At 43.5% G+C, this 15,666-nt stretch overlaps 1 protein-coding gene across 1 annotated transcript in view; it reads right to left on the reverse strand.

The window, feature by feature from the left end:
• The window catches only part of PTPRF (protein tyrosine phosphatase receptor type F), a 254,311-nt gene that overhangs the window by 96,207 nt on the left and 142,438 nt on the right, over positions 1 to 15,666 (reverse strand). The window contains exon 4 of the mRNA XM_080624134.1: positions 11,895 to 12,083. Coding sequence (XP_080480260.1) covers positions 11,895 to 12,083 — 189 coding nt within the window. The remainder of the gene's footprint in view (positions 1 to 11,894; positions 12,084 to 15,666) is intronic.

The following is a 15,666-nucleotide window of genomic DNA, read 5'->3' on the forward strand; positions in this document are numbered from 1 at the left end:
GTCGGAACTCCATCCCCAGCAGTGGGAGCAGCTCTATTTCTCTAGCAGGGCATTCACAGACTCAACCTCCCTGGCTCAGAGTGGAGGGACTGACCTTCTGCCCTTGTTATAAAATTAAACATGGAATTAAATGTTCCTGTAAATACCAAAGAGTCAGTGGAACCAGGCTGCAATCACAGCACTCATCTAAGGGAAGGGCTTGCAGAGCAGATGTTAATGAACAGAGTTACCTGACCAGGGCCATTGCTGTCAGGGAAGAGGCAAATTTTGCCCATCCCACACACTAGAGCACATGGCAACCCTAAAGCCTTCCATTTTCCTTCCTCCTGCCTCCCACCATCTTCCTCCACAGAAACACCGCCTGACTTTTCCTGAAGCAGTATTTTTAGCCACCCTTTCAGCCAGTGCTCAGGTCTCAATCCCCTGTCTGCTAAAAATTACTTCTTTGAGAAGGAGAATCCTCCTAATAAAATCCAGGGAGCTGTGGAGCAGGGCCAGAGGCAAGCCCAGACCAAACAAGGACCCATAAATGTGAGTATGGCAGAGAAAGAAATACTGTGAAGGCCTGACAATGAGGGAGTTGGATTCTGACACCCAAGCTGCTGAGACAACCTACACTTGCTGTGGGAGCCCTGCAAAACTGAAAGACACCAAAACCACACAAGAATCACCAATAATAAGCATTTCCCATATTCACTACTTTCTGTAATTTATACCTGCAGCATCTCCCAGCTGTTACAGAGGACTGCACCTAGCCTCTACCAGTCATCAGCATTGCCAATTATGCAAAACAAGACAACTACAAATATATTTTCATTGTTAGTGTTCATTATGGTTATTATGCCTGAGAGGCCAGTGATCGGCATGCAAGGGGCCTGTTCTGGATGGCAACGCTGCTGAGAAATCGCTCTCGTGTGCACCAGAGGCAGCTGCTGATAGCACCTGACCGCTGCCATCGAGCCAGACTCGGGCAGAGATAGAGCAGGGGAGACCCAATGTGCTCAGCAGCATGAGGTCTCCTCTTAGTGGATTTTCAGGATGCTCTGATCTCTCACCAGCAGGTATAGGAAATCTCAGGGGACTCTGCATCAGAGGCAAAACTACAGCAGTCAAATGCACAGTAATACCTCTGTGTACTTCTAAAGGGATGTGAGTCAGTTTGAATCCTGACAGTTAGAAACATGGCATTACAAACATTCGCAGGCTCTACCCCACCCAACCTCCCCCCAACACTGTCTGCTCCTGTGAGCATATCTTCTCAATTTTAAATTGTTTTCCTTTCACCTTTTCTTTCTGTGACTGGAAAAGCTCAAGAAATGGCCAAAAAAAAATAAAATAATCCTATCATATACAAAGTGCAATCAAATGTACAAGCACATGCTCAAAAGAGACAGCAAAATTCTTTTAGGTTCCTCTAATCTCTTTGGATAGCTTTATGCTCCCTCTCTCAGGATAGTGTCAACATATTGGAGTTGTAGTTAAACCAGTTCACCCAGGACTGGAAAGGTTTAGCTGCAGCTATACAGAAGTTGGTGCAGGTGTTTACCTGGCTTTCCAGACAGACAGCTTCTGACACCCAAGTGAGCTGATCTAAATTTAATTCAGACAGACCTCTGCTACGCTGATGTCTGCAGGGAAGAAATACTCTTATGTATAGGAACCTCAGATATTTCCTGTGGTGACAGAAAAGTAACAAATAAATCTGACTGGAGAGGGATAATGCCTGAGATGATGATATTTCTTTACCTCCTCATGTGCATCTGATCTAATGCCTGTTCAAGTCCAGCACCCACCAGAAACACAACCGTGCTCTGCTCTCTCTTACAGGCCGGGGTAGGAAAATGCAGCCAGGTTTCACAAAAGGTTGAGTGAGCTCAATTCCAGAGAAATGCTGGAAGTGCCTATCTTATATTCTACTTAGAAAACAACAATGGGGCAGAACTTGCTTCAACATGGATTTGTTGATATTATCTGTGGGTCACCTTAAGAAGCTAACTATTGCGTAACGTGATGGGCATCTGCCAGCTCCATGTCTTTCTGATGAAAAAAGAAATAGGGATCTCAAGATTAAATTACTATCTGGGACAGTCCCAGAGGGGTGAAGCTACAAATGGAAATACTGAATTATTGATAGGGGCTCCTCCCATTTCAGGCAAACCAGAGATGTCTTGGACAGAAAGGACCAAATATGTGGGGGTAAAGTCAAATGAGGTATTTAGAGAGAAAAATCTCCTCCTTTTGGAGGAGTGCATGGTAGAATTATCAGGTCATCCTTGCTAACCACACACTGCTCCCTGCAAGTGGTTCTCCACTGCTTTGGCACAAAAGCCTTGGGTAACACTTGAAGCTCCAGGCACACAACTCCTAGCGACACAGTCACAGCAGCAATTAAATCAAACCAAAACCACCCCTTCCTCCCCAAACATTATTTCCAAAAGGGTTTGTTAAGAGTCATTAGTTCACCCTTCCTTTCAGACCAAATTAATGGATTCCAAAGCATCAAACTTACCTTAATGAGGAACAAGAGTGCAGCTGGGTATAGAACATGGCAGAACAGTCACTTCTACATGGACACAACCTCACCATCATAAAAGCACTTTCATCTAATCTGTCGTTATCTTTAGAATTCCAGTGACCTCCATTTTAAATAAAAGGCATTAGGCTGACAGAAATCCTCTGGGAGAAGCCAGAGAGCAGCACGTGGCTTCTGTTTGCTCTCACAGAAATGTCATCTTTGACATTCAAACAGGACACATATTTTAAATAATGTCAAGAACAGTCTTAAAATACCTCATCAGGACTCAAACGGGGGTGGGAAGGGAGGTGGGGGTGTGGGGAACTTATGTTTTATGAGATGGATGGTTCTTTTCAGAGATGTTTTCAGTCCCCAAGCAGGATGTATGGAGCATCCACGTGGTTCTGGTGCTGAGTCACTAATGTCATCAGGCAGGGTGGGCACGCAGCGAGCACGCGGGGAAGCCTTGGGATGGCTGCACACTCGGCACGCATGGCTGGGAGCTCAGAGCGCTCTGCTAGTTAGCATTCAATCTGTCATTTCATTTTAGGATTTGTAGTAGGAGATGAAGAAACAGTTTAAGGACCTTGCAACATCACAGTTGTCAATCTCCAGTGTTCCAAAGGGAGGAATGACAGATACATAAGCCCATTCATATCAAAATAAGGAAGGCAGCTTTTTTCCCTGACCCAGATTGGCTACAGAGGCAACTTAATGCAAATACGCACCAAACAGCAATTCACATTTACTCTAAAATCGCTTAATGGGAGCTGAAAACATTAACCCCCAGCAACAGAACCAGTTCCAAAGAGTAAGATTATTAACTTCCAGCAGTGATTCAGGGAAAAGGGGGAAAAAAGGGAAGAAGGGGAAAAACCTGAACAAAAAGGTCATGTTGATTTGTAGGTTGTAGTCATTCTGCCGAGAAATTCAGGGGTCAATTAACAGGGGTAACCAAAATCACAAGAGAATTCAGAAGGGCCTTAGCACGTAATGCTGATTAACATGCTAAAGTTAATCTAAAGAGACAGCTTTGAGCGTTTAGGCTAGAAAAGACAACGCTCCAATTGCAAAGTTATTACTGGTGCATACAGGCTGTGAAAACAAGCCAGAAACTGCGCACACTGGGCTGTCAAACCAGGGGTGGGCTTAATTAATGAAGACTTAAAGCAGTCAGATGTGCTTCTGATTCATCTATGTAGAAAAATATCTTGGTGCCGTGAAGCAACATCAGTATGTCTGGGACATCTAGGGCAGTGGTTCTCCAGTGTGCCCCCACATTAGAGAGTTAGTGCACTTGAAAAGCAAATGCGAGGAATGCAAACAAAAGTGCTCCTTATCCCAGAGCTAAATTTGCTCAAACTTTCATCAACTTATCTCCTTCTGATTACAGTTTCATGCCCATCAGCAGCAGCAAAGAATTTGACGGTTCTCTTGTGAATATGTTACCTCCTTACACTTAACACCAAAGCGATCTATCTAAACCCCCCTAGACACAAAACCTCAAAGGCCACAACTGCACAGTAAAGTCAGAGACTTGCAGGAGCTGCAGGAGACGTCAACCATCCCATGGCACAGCCCAGGGACCATGTTCCAGTTTGCCAACTTTCCACTGAACAACCACCTTTCAACAGTGCAAAACTGCAATGGATGAGTCTACAAGAAATCACGCTGAAAACCAACCAAAATAAATACACCAAGTGGGAGAGTGCAGATGAGCGAGAGTGCTGGCAGAGTTAGGGCTGAGAGTAAAAGCTGGAGATGAGAAACACCGGAGAAGGGACACGGCAGACAGGAGATGGAGTGACGTGACAACTGGAGGCACATTTCAGCATTCTTACCTCTGATCGGTGTACCACCTGGTGAGGTAATTTGAATGCAAATAAGATTAGAGAGAAGCATTAGTACAAAGAGGAAAGGAAGAAAAATTATAACTAAAAAGCAGAAAGTTTTTTAAAGCTAGAATTTGTTTTAGCGCGACAGGAATAAATAAAAAGAAACTGATGTGCAATAAAAGTCGGAGTGACACCCTCAGGAGGTTAGTAAAGCTCATCGCTTCCACAAGTGCAGTGTCCAGCCCTGCATCTTGCCATTAAAGCCACCACCCTCATGAATGGGAGCCGAACTAAGCTGCTGAGGTGGTGTTGCCAGCTGGCCTCACCACTTGCATTCACCCACATCACTGTTCAAGCAGTTGAGATGGAGGACACGTTGGGAAGATGGTGCAGTGCCCCTTCATTCCTCATACAGAACACGGAAGGGGTGTCCTGGGACTGTGTGACTGTGAGTGTGCTGGGCAGGAGGGGTGGAAAGCACATGGTAGCGGGCGCTAGGTGCAATTTGGCTTTGAGGTTAGAATGACCAGTGGGACAAAATCTGCTCCCTTAAAGAAATTAAATTAAGGGGAGTGTGTAACAAATCTGTTTTGAGCCATTCTCCACATTCGCATAACCCTTGCATCAGGTTCCCTTTGGCAAAGAAACTGGTGTCATGCAAAATTAACTTTACATACAGAAATATTTCAAAACGAAGTAGTTTCCGGTAATGTAACAACAGCACGCTAGCCAGACCTCTGTTGCTCCTGCCTAATTTGTATGTTAGCTGGAGAAAGGAATCCCTACCCTCTTTATAAGGCACTGGAGATAATTTTACATGCTATAATGAAGTGTATCTTATAAGGAGGGCTTCTCTGGGAGTGAGTTTAAGTTATCATGTTGCAACAATCTGTAGAGGTTTGGTTTATGAGGTCAATGTGTTTAGCAAGTGAAGGATCCACTGGTCAGTGTCTTGAGTTCAGCGTACAATCAATAATGAAGTATGATTGAAGGAGAGATGCTCCAGCTGGGCAAATTGGCAGGGAACCCTTCTAACCCCCACTTTTGTCCCCTTGGTCTTATTCTGCACATATGAAGGCTGTTAGTATAAGGGAGAGATTCATGCAGCTTTAATCTGTAGGCAGTTCATGGTATGTGTTGGTTTTATGCAGATTTGTAGGATCTGAATACCAAGCACTTACCAAAGAAAACTGAGGAGTTTAAACAGACAGAAAAACAGGGTTAAACAGGACACAGTGTGTCAAATCATGTTCAGTGTATTGATTAATAAATACCAGTATGCATACAAGAGTGTCGTGTATCTCAGATTTACAGCTCATTCCATTATCCACAACAATGATCACCCAATGGGAAAGAAAGACAGAAAAGAATTTCTGTAAATACAAAGAAGGCATATTTTAAGCATGTTTAACTTGCCTCTTAAAAAGTAATTACAATATTTATACTTAATCTTTTTCTTTCCTAACTACCCTTTCCTTTAGGCAGAGTCCTTTCTTTAAGCAGGAGCAGCAATTAAAACTACTCATTTTGGCATTTTCCTTTGCCAAGATGACATTACCCCATTTTAACTTTACGTCTCGTTATATTTTCTATCCAGATGACTGAAGCATCAGGAAATATTTTGCAGTGACTGAAGTTGTGGGTAATCTCTTTCTTGCAATAATAAATCTGCTGCTTATTTATTTATCTTAGTAACTACCGCTACCCTTGATAGAACAGTTAGACCCAGAGATACTTGCATGGACTAGCACAGCCATGGAAAACAGGGTTATTTCTCTTCGCCTGTTTGAAAAGTTTGCCAAGTGATATTTTTGTTTTTTGTTCAGTTTGGTCTAGGGCCTCCCTCCTCCCATCCCCCCCCACCCCGCCCCGGCCCCTTCAATTCTCAGAGTTAAGAAAAGCATCACTGCAGTGTGTCACTTCCCATGGGAATGGTGCAATGACTTTGAGAACAAGCCCAAGGGGCAGAAAACAGGACTTTTGTCTCTCTCATCTGGCTGAAACAGGGTTTGTTGTTCTGCCCTAGAACTGAAAGGATTTGCAGCAAACTTTAAATCTACTCCCTGTAGAGGCTAAACCCTTTCGCTAATATGCAATTGTCTACACAGAGCAGTAAGAGCAACTGCATACTTGAAGCAGATTCCTTAAAACATAAGTGTGACCAGCTCATTTCTTCCTGTGTTAAATCCCAGTCCTCCTGGCCTCCAAATGTAAGTGAACCCTTGCAGCAGCAGCACAGAGGCTTGCTGTATCTAGCACAATGTTTGTTCTGGGTCTCTCTCACCTTTGCAAAGTTAAGATATTCACTCTTCACACAGAGGACACCATTACAGAGAGTGCACAAGGCTTTTCTGTTTTCAGATTCCCTCACTCAGAAGGAATAAAAGCTTCTATTTGTTCTTCACATCATGAGACAATGCATCTCTGGCTGTTGTCCTCTCAAGGTGTCCCTCAAAGGGACCAAATCACAGTACAGAGTGCCAGCATAAGAGTCCATCAAGTGACAGAGGTAACATCACCTAAATGGTTACTGAGGCCAACTAGTGCCCTGTGATCACTAGGCCTCTTTATGCAAAGGGCACACCAAGATCAAGCTTCAAACCCAACTCCTGTGTTGGAAAAGTTTGGAACACCCATAAGGAATGACAGTTTATTTCCCCTTCATGATAACAGACACCGAACAACACCACATATGTTCACTTCAATAAAGAATGAATACTGACCCTAGCATCCTGTGTACTGGAAGCACACAGCCAGGTGCCCAAAGCAAGGCAAAACATAGGATAATGCACTGGAAAACCCAATGGGATTATTTGCATCAGTATTTCCCAGTGTTGAGAAGAGGCTCTGCTGGAGAGGGGTCTTCACTCTGCTGACACAAACTCACCCCAGACCTACCGACACACCACTTCCTATTAGAAAGTGTAAGAACCTAAACAACCAAAACCCCACTCCAAAACAACATCATATAGTGAAACCAAGGCTCTTGCTGGCTGCAACACTGACTCCCAGAGAACGCCAACAGTGCTTTTGGCTACTCCGTAACATAGTTTTAGGGAAAGCTATTTTCAGAAGTTGAAGTACTACGGAAAAGACTGGCTATTTGCCACCAGTTGTAAGAAGGAGTCTGTGTGAATCCCATCACTGCTGTGTGTGCCTCACGCAGCAAGACCCAGATGTGCACTATAGGTTTGGCCAGGACATAAAATTTCAGCTGTCAGCTAGTTGGCCATGATACTGCTTCAAACCTTGTCCAGTCAGCCCTTTCTGAGAAAGCATCCATCTTTGTGCAGGTTTCCTGATCCTTTTGGAAAATACTTCCCAATACCCATTCTTTTGGGTTATCCTTACACATCCCAAGCTAATGCTCATCTGATGTCTGGACTCAAAGCTGTTTCTTGCCAGGAGCTGAATGTCTTCTGTTGGATACTGGCTGCTGGCTATTACCAGTGAAGAAGGATATGGCTGCTGCTGCTGCCATTTTTCAGGTTTAGGTACCACCTCTTTTTGCAAGTTTACTCTGTGCACTTTGGGTATTCCTTTTGTTACCAAATAAGCAGTGCTTCTACCTATAGGATCAAGACTAAAATGAAAGTGCTTGCTGGTAACTCTGAGAGTATAAATGCAGCAAGGTGATCTGGTGGGCCAATTCCCACTGCATCTTTGTTAGAGGCACCTACACTTTTCCAGAGAGTGACTAAAGTCACCTGCAGAGTTCTCTGTGATACTTTACTTGCAGTTAACTGCCTTTGAGCCACACTGGGGTGTACGGCATGGTTTCACAACTCAGTTAATTGATGGTAATTAGAAGAGAATGATACTTCTTGTAAGACCAAGTTCTTTACTAGATGAAAGATGTTAACGCTCCCTCAATTTCTGGAGTTCTCTTACATGGCATAGGTATCTGGATGTTAACATTCAGAATAACTATTTATTCTAATTTGATATTTTGTTCATAAATTTTCTGAAGAGCAAGGTGTAAGAGCAACTCTTCACTTGTGAAACTCACTGGAAACATTTGAGAGCTACGGGAGTATGAATACCATTCAGAGTTGCTCTGAAGACTTCAGGAGCTTCTGGTCCAAGAATCTTTACAGAGCAACTGTGAAGAATCAGCACAATCTGATCTATATTGAGTTTTTGCCATATCATCAACTAATTTTAAAACATGGTTAGAGGTGTAGCAGTGACCCTTGCTGCCAGAACTTGTGTGTACATCACCTGCAACACTACGATGCCTGGACTGTTTTAAAATCAATTCAGGAAAACAGGTTTTAAATGAGTTAGAATGCTGGGGAAGTTTCCCAGCCTACAGCTGGCCTTAGATCCTGTGTCAGTGACTGAGAGGCAATGACTGAAGCTATGCACCCTAGGGGAGAACAGGGAGTTGTCCTGAGTCACTGCATTTCCAGAAAAGCAGCCTCTCCACAAGAGGTAGGAAGTATTAGCATGATGAGCAAGGGAGAATTTTGCTACAACCAGCATGAGTCAGAGACCTTGCTTTTGCCTTGATATGTGATAATAGAGATGAAACCCTGTATTTATTTCTGTTCTCATCTCTAGAGCAATTAGTGCAACATGAACTACCCAAGAGTTGTACTTTAAAAGGAACTGAGCATTACTTGGGAGAAACAATCTATGTACTGAGAAGAAAGAAGAAAAAAAGCACTCGAAATGTAAAGAGTTATTCTGTCAGAAGGTTTAATAAGAAAAATGCATATACATACATACAGATGTGATCAGTAAATGAGGGATGGCAGGATATAGGACAGATTCATAAACTGTGTATTTGCTCCTGACAGAGACACCAGTCCTCTGGAGTTAAAAGAGCCTAAGATGATGGCTTGGTTGTGTTACACCACAAACTCTCTAGTATCTTGACAGAAGATGAATAGAGCTCTAGAAACTGATGTTCAGAGCCCCCTTGGGCACATGATCTGACTGCATGCAAGTTCAAAGACCTGCCTGAAACCTCCAGAGCATTGCCAGCCCACGGAACTGCGAGTGTCAGAAGAGAGCACCTTTCCCAAACATGCTGCTTCTTTACCTCTAGCTATTTATTCCACACTAGGAGCCTAAAGAAATGAAATCACCATGCAAACTCCTCTCTAAGTCAGACTCCAAAGCTGCTTTGACCTTCATAACCTATATTTAGTACATCTGAATAATAATATATTTGGTACTCATTGAAGGTCGGACACTCTATATATGCAATATTGGGCTCACACCATGCTGTAGCTATTTTAACTATATTACATCTGCCTAGCTTTTATTGGGTTTTAATTAAATGAAATTAAATGAGCGTATATTTAGATTGAGATAGTATAAACTGACATTCATGCAGATATGCCAGGCTGGCTGTAAGATATGATCTTAATGGAGCAGAGACTTTGCAAACTATTACACTCTCCCATATAATAAGGCATCTATTTAAACACTCTTTTCTTTAAAAACAACTGTGCCCCTATGGTATAGTGCTGGAGAGCTCAGTGAGCACCTTGCAGAATGGATCAGAGACTGCCCGACCCATCACATTACTCACATAGGGTGAGTGCCGCCAGGTAAGTGGGACTCAGGCACTTCAAAGTGCAGGCCCTACTTTATATCGACTACAAATATAGGAAAAAGTCACAAATGTAAGCAGGGAATGAACCTCTGGCCCATGAGAAGCAGTAAACTTCTTGCTCCCCACTCATGCTGGGGTGAAGCAGAGCCTTAGTGAATCTTGGCATCCTATCACCAGGTTCCTGAAAATAAAACTTCTCTTGTATTTCAAATACTTTTGCATTGAACTGTGGAAACCTCCTTTACTACATTAGAGAGCTAATCAATTTCTTTTGTGAGTCTGAGGATGTGTCCTCCTCATTGATTTCTAAAAGGTTCCCTTGACACCTCCCTTGGTAATTACTGTGTCTTCAGCAAGCAGCCAGCTCCAGAGTTTGAATCCCAGGTGAAATATTCAATTGAGATGTTGCTCAAGAACACTGAATAGGAAGCAAAACTTGGACACAGTGACAGGGTTTCCTAGTTTGTTTTTAAACTTTCTATCTCACTTAGCTTGTGAAGCAGCTGGCAGAGAGGCAGCCAAGTGCCTGCAAAAAGCAGGCTGGAGAACGTACAGCAAGTGCATCAGGAGGTGCCTTGCTGCTCGTTTATGGTAATTTCTGATGCAGATTTAGTCAGCTATGAAGTGAAACACATCCATGTACACTTTCCTACTGCTGCTTCCTAAAGCTTCTCAGAATAATTAACAAGTGTGATATTTTCTTTCAGCACAAACAGATCAAGATTACACCATGTTGTGGGGGAAATAAGTTAAAGGTCACTGGGAAATTTCATAAACTATAAATGCATTAGTATAATTAGCGCTCACTGGAACATCAAGGTGGGATCAGGAGTGTCAGGCTGGGTTCTATTTTTGATGAAAGTGATGTCTCATTACCCACTCCCCCAAGTACAAGCCTACTTCTTATCACCCAAGCATCATCAGATTTAAGCAGAAGGCTCCTGCTATAGGGAAATGTGTCAAGATGTTCACCTTGCTAGGAAGAAGGTGGTGTTGCCCTGGCAGCAGCACTCATAAAAAATGGCTTTTGAGTGCCCAGAGATACATCATGGCCAGGCAAGCCAGTCTGGCTCTTATTTAAGCACTAGCCCTTTCTATAACAAAGTTGTTGCAGGTCTGTTCCTTTCTGTACTTCGTGTAGGGTGATGTGGGCCTTTTTTCCCCAGGTTAAAGCTGCTGTGTAGTGCTGCTCTGCATTGTTAAATAGCCGCTGCAATTCACACTGGGGAGCTGCACTTCATCAGTGAATAAAGCAACATTTTCTTTTCTTTAATTCTCTAATAGGCCTTACAGTCCTGGGAGACTGAAGAGTACAGCAGAAAAACAAGAGTCCCTTGCTGAAAGGAGTGCATTCTTAGCCACCCACAAGACCTAACCGCCTGTATTTCAAAAGCTAGTATCTGGCTTATCAAACAAAAAAAATCAAAAAGAAATTGTATAGTTCAAAACTGTGTCCACCTTCCTTTGAAATCCACAGAATTGCTGCTGCTTGGATTTCTCTTTATTCTTCTGGTGTCACACAGCAAGAATGATAAAGATCTTAACAGAAAGCAGAGTATATGTAAGGAGTGAAGTAGTATGTGACCACTGATTATAAAATCTCAACCAGTATCTCACTGTCCTAATTTGCATGATGTTCCTATTAAAAGTATTTGAGACCTGTTGAGTTGGAAGTGAGATGTCTGAGCCTACCAAGGATTTGGGACAATGTCAAGACGGTCTACCGAAGAAGGAATCCAGGTGATGTTCCAAAAGGCATGTCCGCTCTAACGTCTCCTTTTAACAAGCCACGATATCCTGCCAGAGAGGATCAGCTCCAAAAACTGTTTTTATATTGTAAAAGAAACAAGCTCAAATCAAATTGGCATTTGGGTTTAGAATTGCATTTCAGGGAAAAAAAAAAACAATGGCAGCAAGTAAAGAGAAATGGGAGGAAGAGTGAGGAGGTAGGGAAAGCTTACTTGCTTTGCTACCTTACCTGAGCGGAGCTGCTTGATTCGCCCATTGCTAGTTGCAGTGTCAACAGGCAGGAAGTCCTTGAACCAGGAGATTTCAGGATCAGGGTTACCACTGGCAGCACAGAGCATTGTGGCTGTGCGGGCCTTTTCCACCACTTTCAGCTGTGGGCCCATGTCAATGGTTGGGAAGCCAGCTGGGAGGTGGTCTTCTGCAAGAGGAAAAACACAAGGTTACAGCAAAATGTTCCGGCACAGCAATGGGATACGGTTGTAGTGACAGCAATGCCATGGTACAGCATCTGTGCCTCTGCTGGAAAACAGCAGCCTCACTTCCCTACTGAGAAGGTTTTCCAAGCCCTTAAAGCACATTAAGCTCTATAATGAGCATTCATTACACCAATAGAAGCTTCCACTAAATTTAACTGCGTTTAAATCAATTGCCTTGGGAAACGTCCATAATTTTCATTGATACGTAAGCTCCATCTATTGTTAATAATTCAGTAAAAGCAGGTATTTGCCTTTTTGTGGGAGGACTGTGTAGAAGATAATAGACAAACATGAAGCCAAATAGTTCGAGGCATCTTGAAAAACAACAGCTAAACAATAAAACCCCTTAGAATGGTCCAGAGAGGCCCATTTTCTCTTTTTTTAACTAGGAACATTCTGTCACACTTGTAGGATAGATTGCAAATCTCTTCCTCATGCCCCAAAATCTGATTCAGAAGGCTTTTAGAAACTAATGAATGTAAAGCTAATGAGCCACACTCTGCTCATGAGCCACCTCACCAGACTGTGCTGTGGCAAGCTCCTGGTGCATTTTCTGGTTTGCAGAGAGCAACAGAGGTGTGTGAGAAATGGCCAGTGCACGCTCTGGCATGTCTTACTGAAATACTATAAAATGAAGCACCCTCCTTATTGATAAAACCATCCATACAGCAGGTACAAAAATAGTTGGGTTTGCTGCTGCAGAGCACGCTCAGGTAGGCTGGGTGGAATACATTAGGCAGCCTTCACTGATAAGCCAAGGCATGCTCCAACATCGTCATTCAATAGCAGCTGCAGAACAGACCTCATTTACTCATTCTGTGGCAAGATGTACTGTACTCTGCTAAGCCTGAACTGCAATCAAAAGGACATACTTTTCCAGAGAAAAAAGAACTTGAAGAACATTAAGAAGCTTCTAAAGTACCAGAAACTCAATTATTTTCAGTATGTTTCTTTTTTTCCCAATTTTAAGGGAACTTAAGCAAACCTCCTTCTTCGGTAAGTCCAATTCTGCAAGTCTCCCAGCTCACTGCAGTGTTTAAACAAGCAAGACCTCAGCATCTTCCTAAGTCCCAGAGGAGCCTGAATTTGCTGCAATCTGATTTTTCCTGCTATCAACACACATCTGGAAGTGTACCCTTCACTCCTGACTGGAAGGTACAAGCACCTCAGGTGCTTCCGTCTATCTGTACTGCCACACCTGCAGTGCAAACACGGTCTGTGGTGGCTAATCTTACATATTTCTCCCTCAGATCTCAGGAGAATTCCCAAGACCCTTGACTTGTTTGCAAATCAAGACTGTAGCACAAAGCAACATCTGCTGTAAACAAAACAATGCCCTGGAATACTATTTTTCTGTTTAGATGAGAGCGACTATGAAGCATCCAAGGTTTTCTAAAGGAAAAAACGGCTCCTGATGCTTATTAAAAGCACAAACCATATTTTGTCTCCCAGGCTGGCCTCCCTAGAAACCTCTCTCATCATGAGCAAACATAAATGGATTTTTTTTTCTTTTTTTAAATGAAAGGTACCACAAAAACTAGTTCTTTTTTAATTTGCTCTCTATTGATTTTCAAAGACAAAAGGTACATACAGCTTAACTGGAACGACACCAGAGCTAGCATCCAATAACGAGAAACAGAAGCACTCAATATTGAGCAATCACAATGCATACTCGTACATCACTGAAAAGAAACGAAAGAAGGGTACACACAAGTACAGCATGGTATAGGCTGAAAAGCAATGGAAAATACATAGGAAATGCCATAAACAGTGACATTCTCTCTGATTGAGGCCAAGTTTGCCTAAAATGCAGCACCTTGCTATTTACAGTATTAGACGCAGATGTTTACACTGGGGAGGCTGAAACCCTGAAGTGATCTAATCTAATCACCATGATTACCACTGACAATCTTTTCTGGTTTATTCAAGATTTCACAAGAATGCACAGAACCAAGTATCACCCTGTTAACTTGGTCCAAAGTTCGTGTGGAGGATTAGGACACGGCTAAAAGCAAACCTGAAACCAGTATTTGTGCACGAAATCTCTTCCCCTCTGCAGCAATCCTTTGCCCACAGAAACAAGGATGATCAGAAAATCCTTCACAGTGACTGATGTACAGGAACACAACCAGCCTGCTGCACTGGAGTGCTCAATCAAAATTAGCAGTTTGTGATGACCCACTGACCAGCAGAAATTCCATGATGCAACCTTGACTTCATTGTATATGACAGAGATGCTGGTTACAAACATTCAGTGACAAAGTTACCTCTGCCGTACCAGAAATCTTAGCTCAAGCGTTTTCTGGACTCCAAAGAGATGTACCACACTGCTGCTATACCATGTACTCTCCTCCAAGCCCAAGACATTACAGAGCCCAGATGAGAATACTGGGTTGAGGGACAGAGGGCACAGGTGACTACCATGTGATAAGCTTCAGCCCCCAGATCCCGGACATGCAAGGTTCATGCTGCACACAGTCTCTTCCCTCTCTACTGCACACAAGCCCCAAAACTATAGCAGCAAATGGCAGTAGCAGAGAAGCAGTGTATCGTGTGTAGTCAGAGCCACAGCAGGTTCCTTGGGCTAGCGCTGGTACTAGTACAGACCAGCTCTCATGTGTGCTTGGAAACTGAAACCTGCCGATCTGCTATGGCCACACCACCACCAAAACTCAAGCAAACAGCACTGACACGTCTGCCTGCCTGCCTCGACAACAACACACAGGCAGCAAGGACTTGTTTGATCCCTTGTCAATCAAATGTAGAGGCAATGCTGGTGTTTAAAAGCAGCACTGTGCTTCCAGGAAGCTGAAGTCCCAGATCAGATCACTGTGTGACAAGACACCACGGAAATTTGACAGCCAGCCTCTGACAGCACCTCAGATACCTGGAGGCTGGGGTTCACCTGCTGTTACTTCTGGGGTAGATCCAGGGGACCTGCACTGGGCCAAGGTTACAGTGTCCAGGGCTCAAGCTCAAAGAGAGGATGAGCACCTTCTCCAGAGGTGGTCCAAAGGCCTCAGGTACCCATATCATCATGAGATAGGGGCCTCAACTATTCCATGTTTCCCCTGTACTGTGTGTTCCTGTCAGCATCCCCAGACCCTCTTGGAGAAGAGTGGCTGTAAAGAAGACCTGAGCTGGTCACACCACAGACACAGCCCAGCACAAGCCCACACCTGCCCTGCCAGCAATGCTCCTATAGAGATAACAGGGCTTCATTCCAGCCTGGCTTGGCGCTGCTGACTTCACTGGGATGGCGAGAGATGTCTCTGTTCAAACACTACAGGCGACAATAGTTCAGAGCTGTTCTTGCCTTGCCTTCCCCTTCAGCAAAAGTCTAATCTAGGTCTAATTATGAGGCTCAGTCATGCCTCGGCTCCTTTCAGCCCTTGCTAGCTGTACTAACTTGTCTGCACATGGAGCTCGTCACTAATAGCTATCCTCCTATTCACGCCAATATGTGGATACCCTTATTCTAGAAAATGAGTTTGTCAGCACTTGGTTTTATTCAAGGATAGCTAC

This window comes from Psittacula echo (assembly GCF_963264785.1).
Source record: "Psittacula echo genome assembly, chromosome: 7".
NCBI lineage: Eukaryota > Metazoa > Chordata > Aves > Psittaciformes > Psittacidae > Psittacula > Psittacula echo.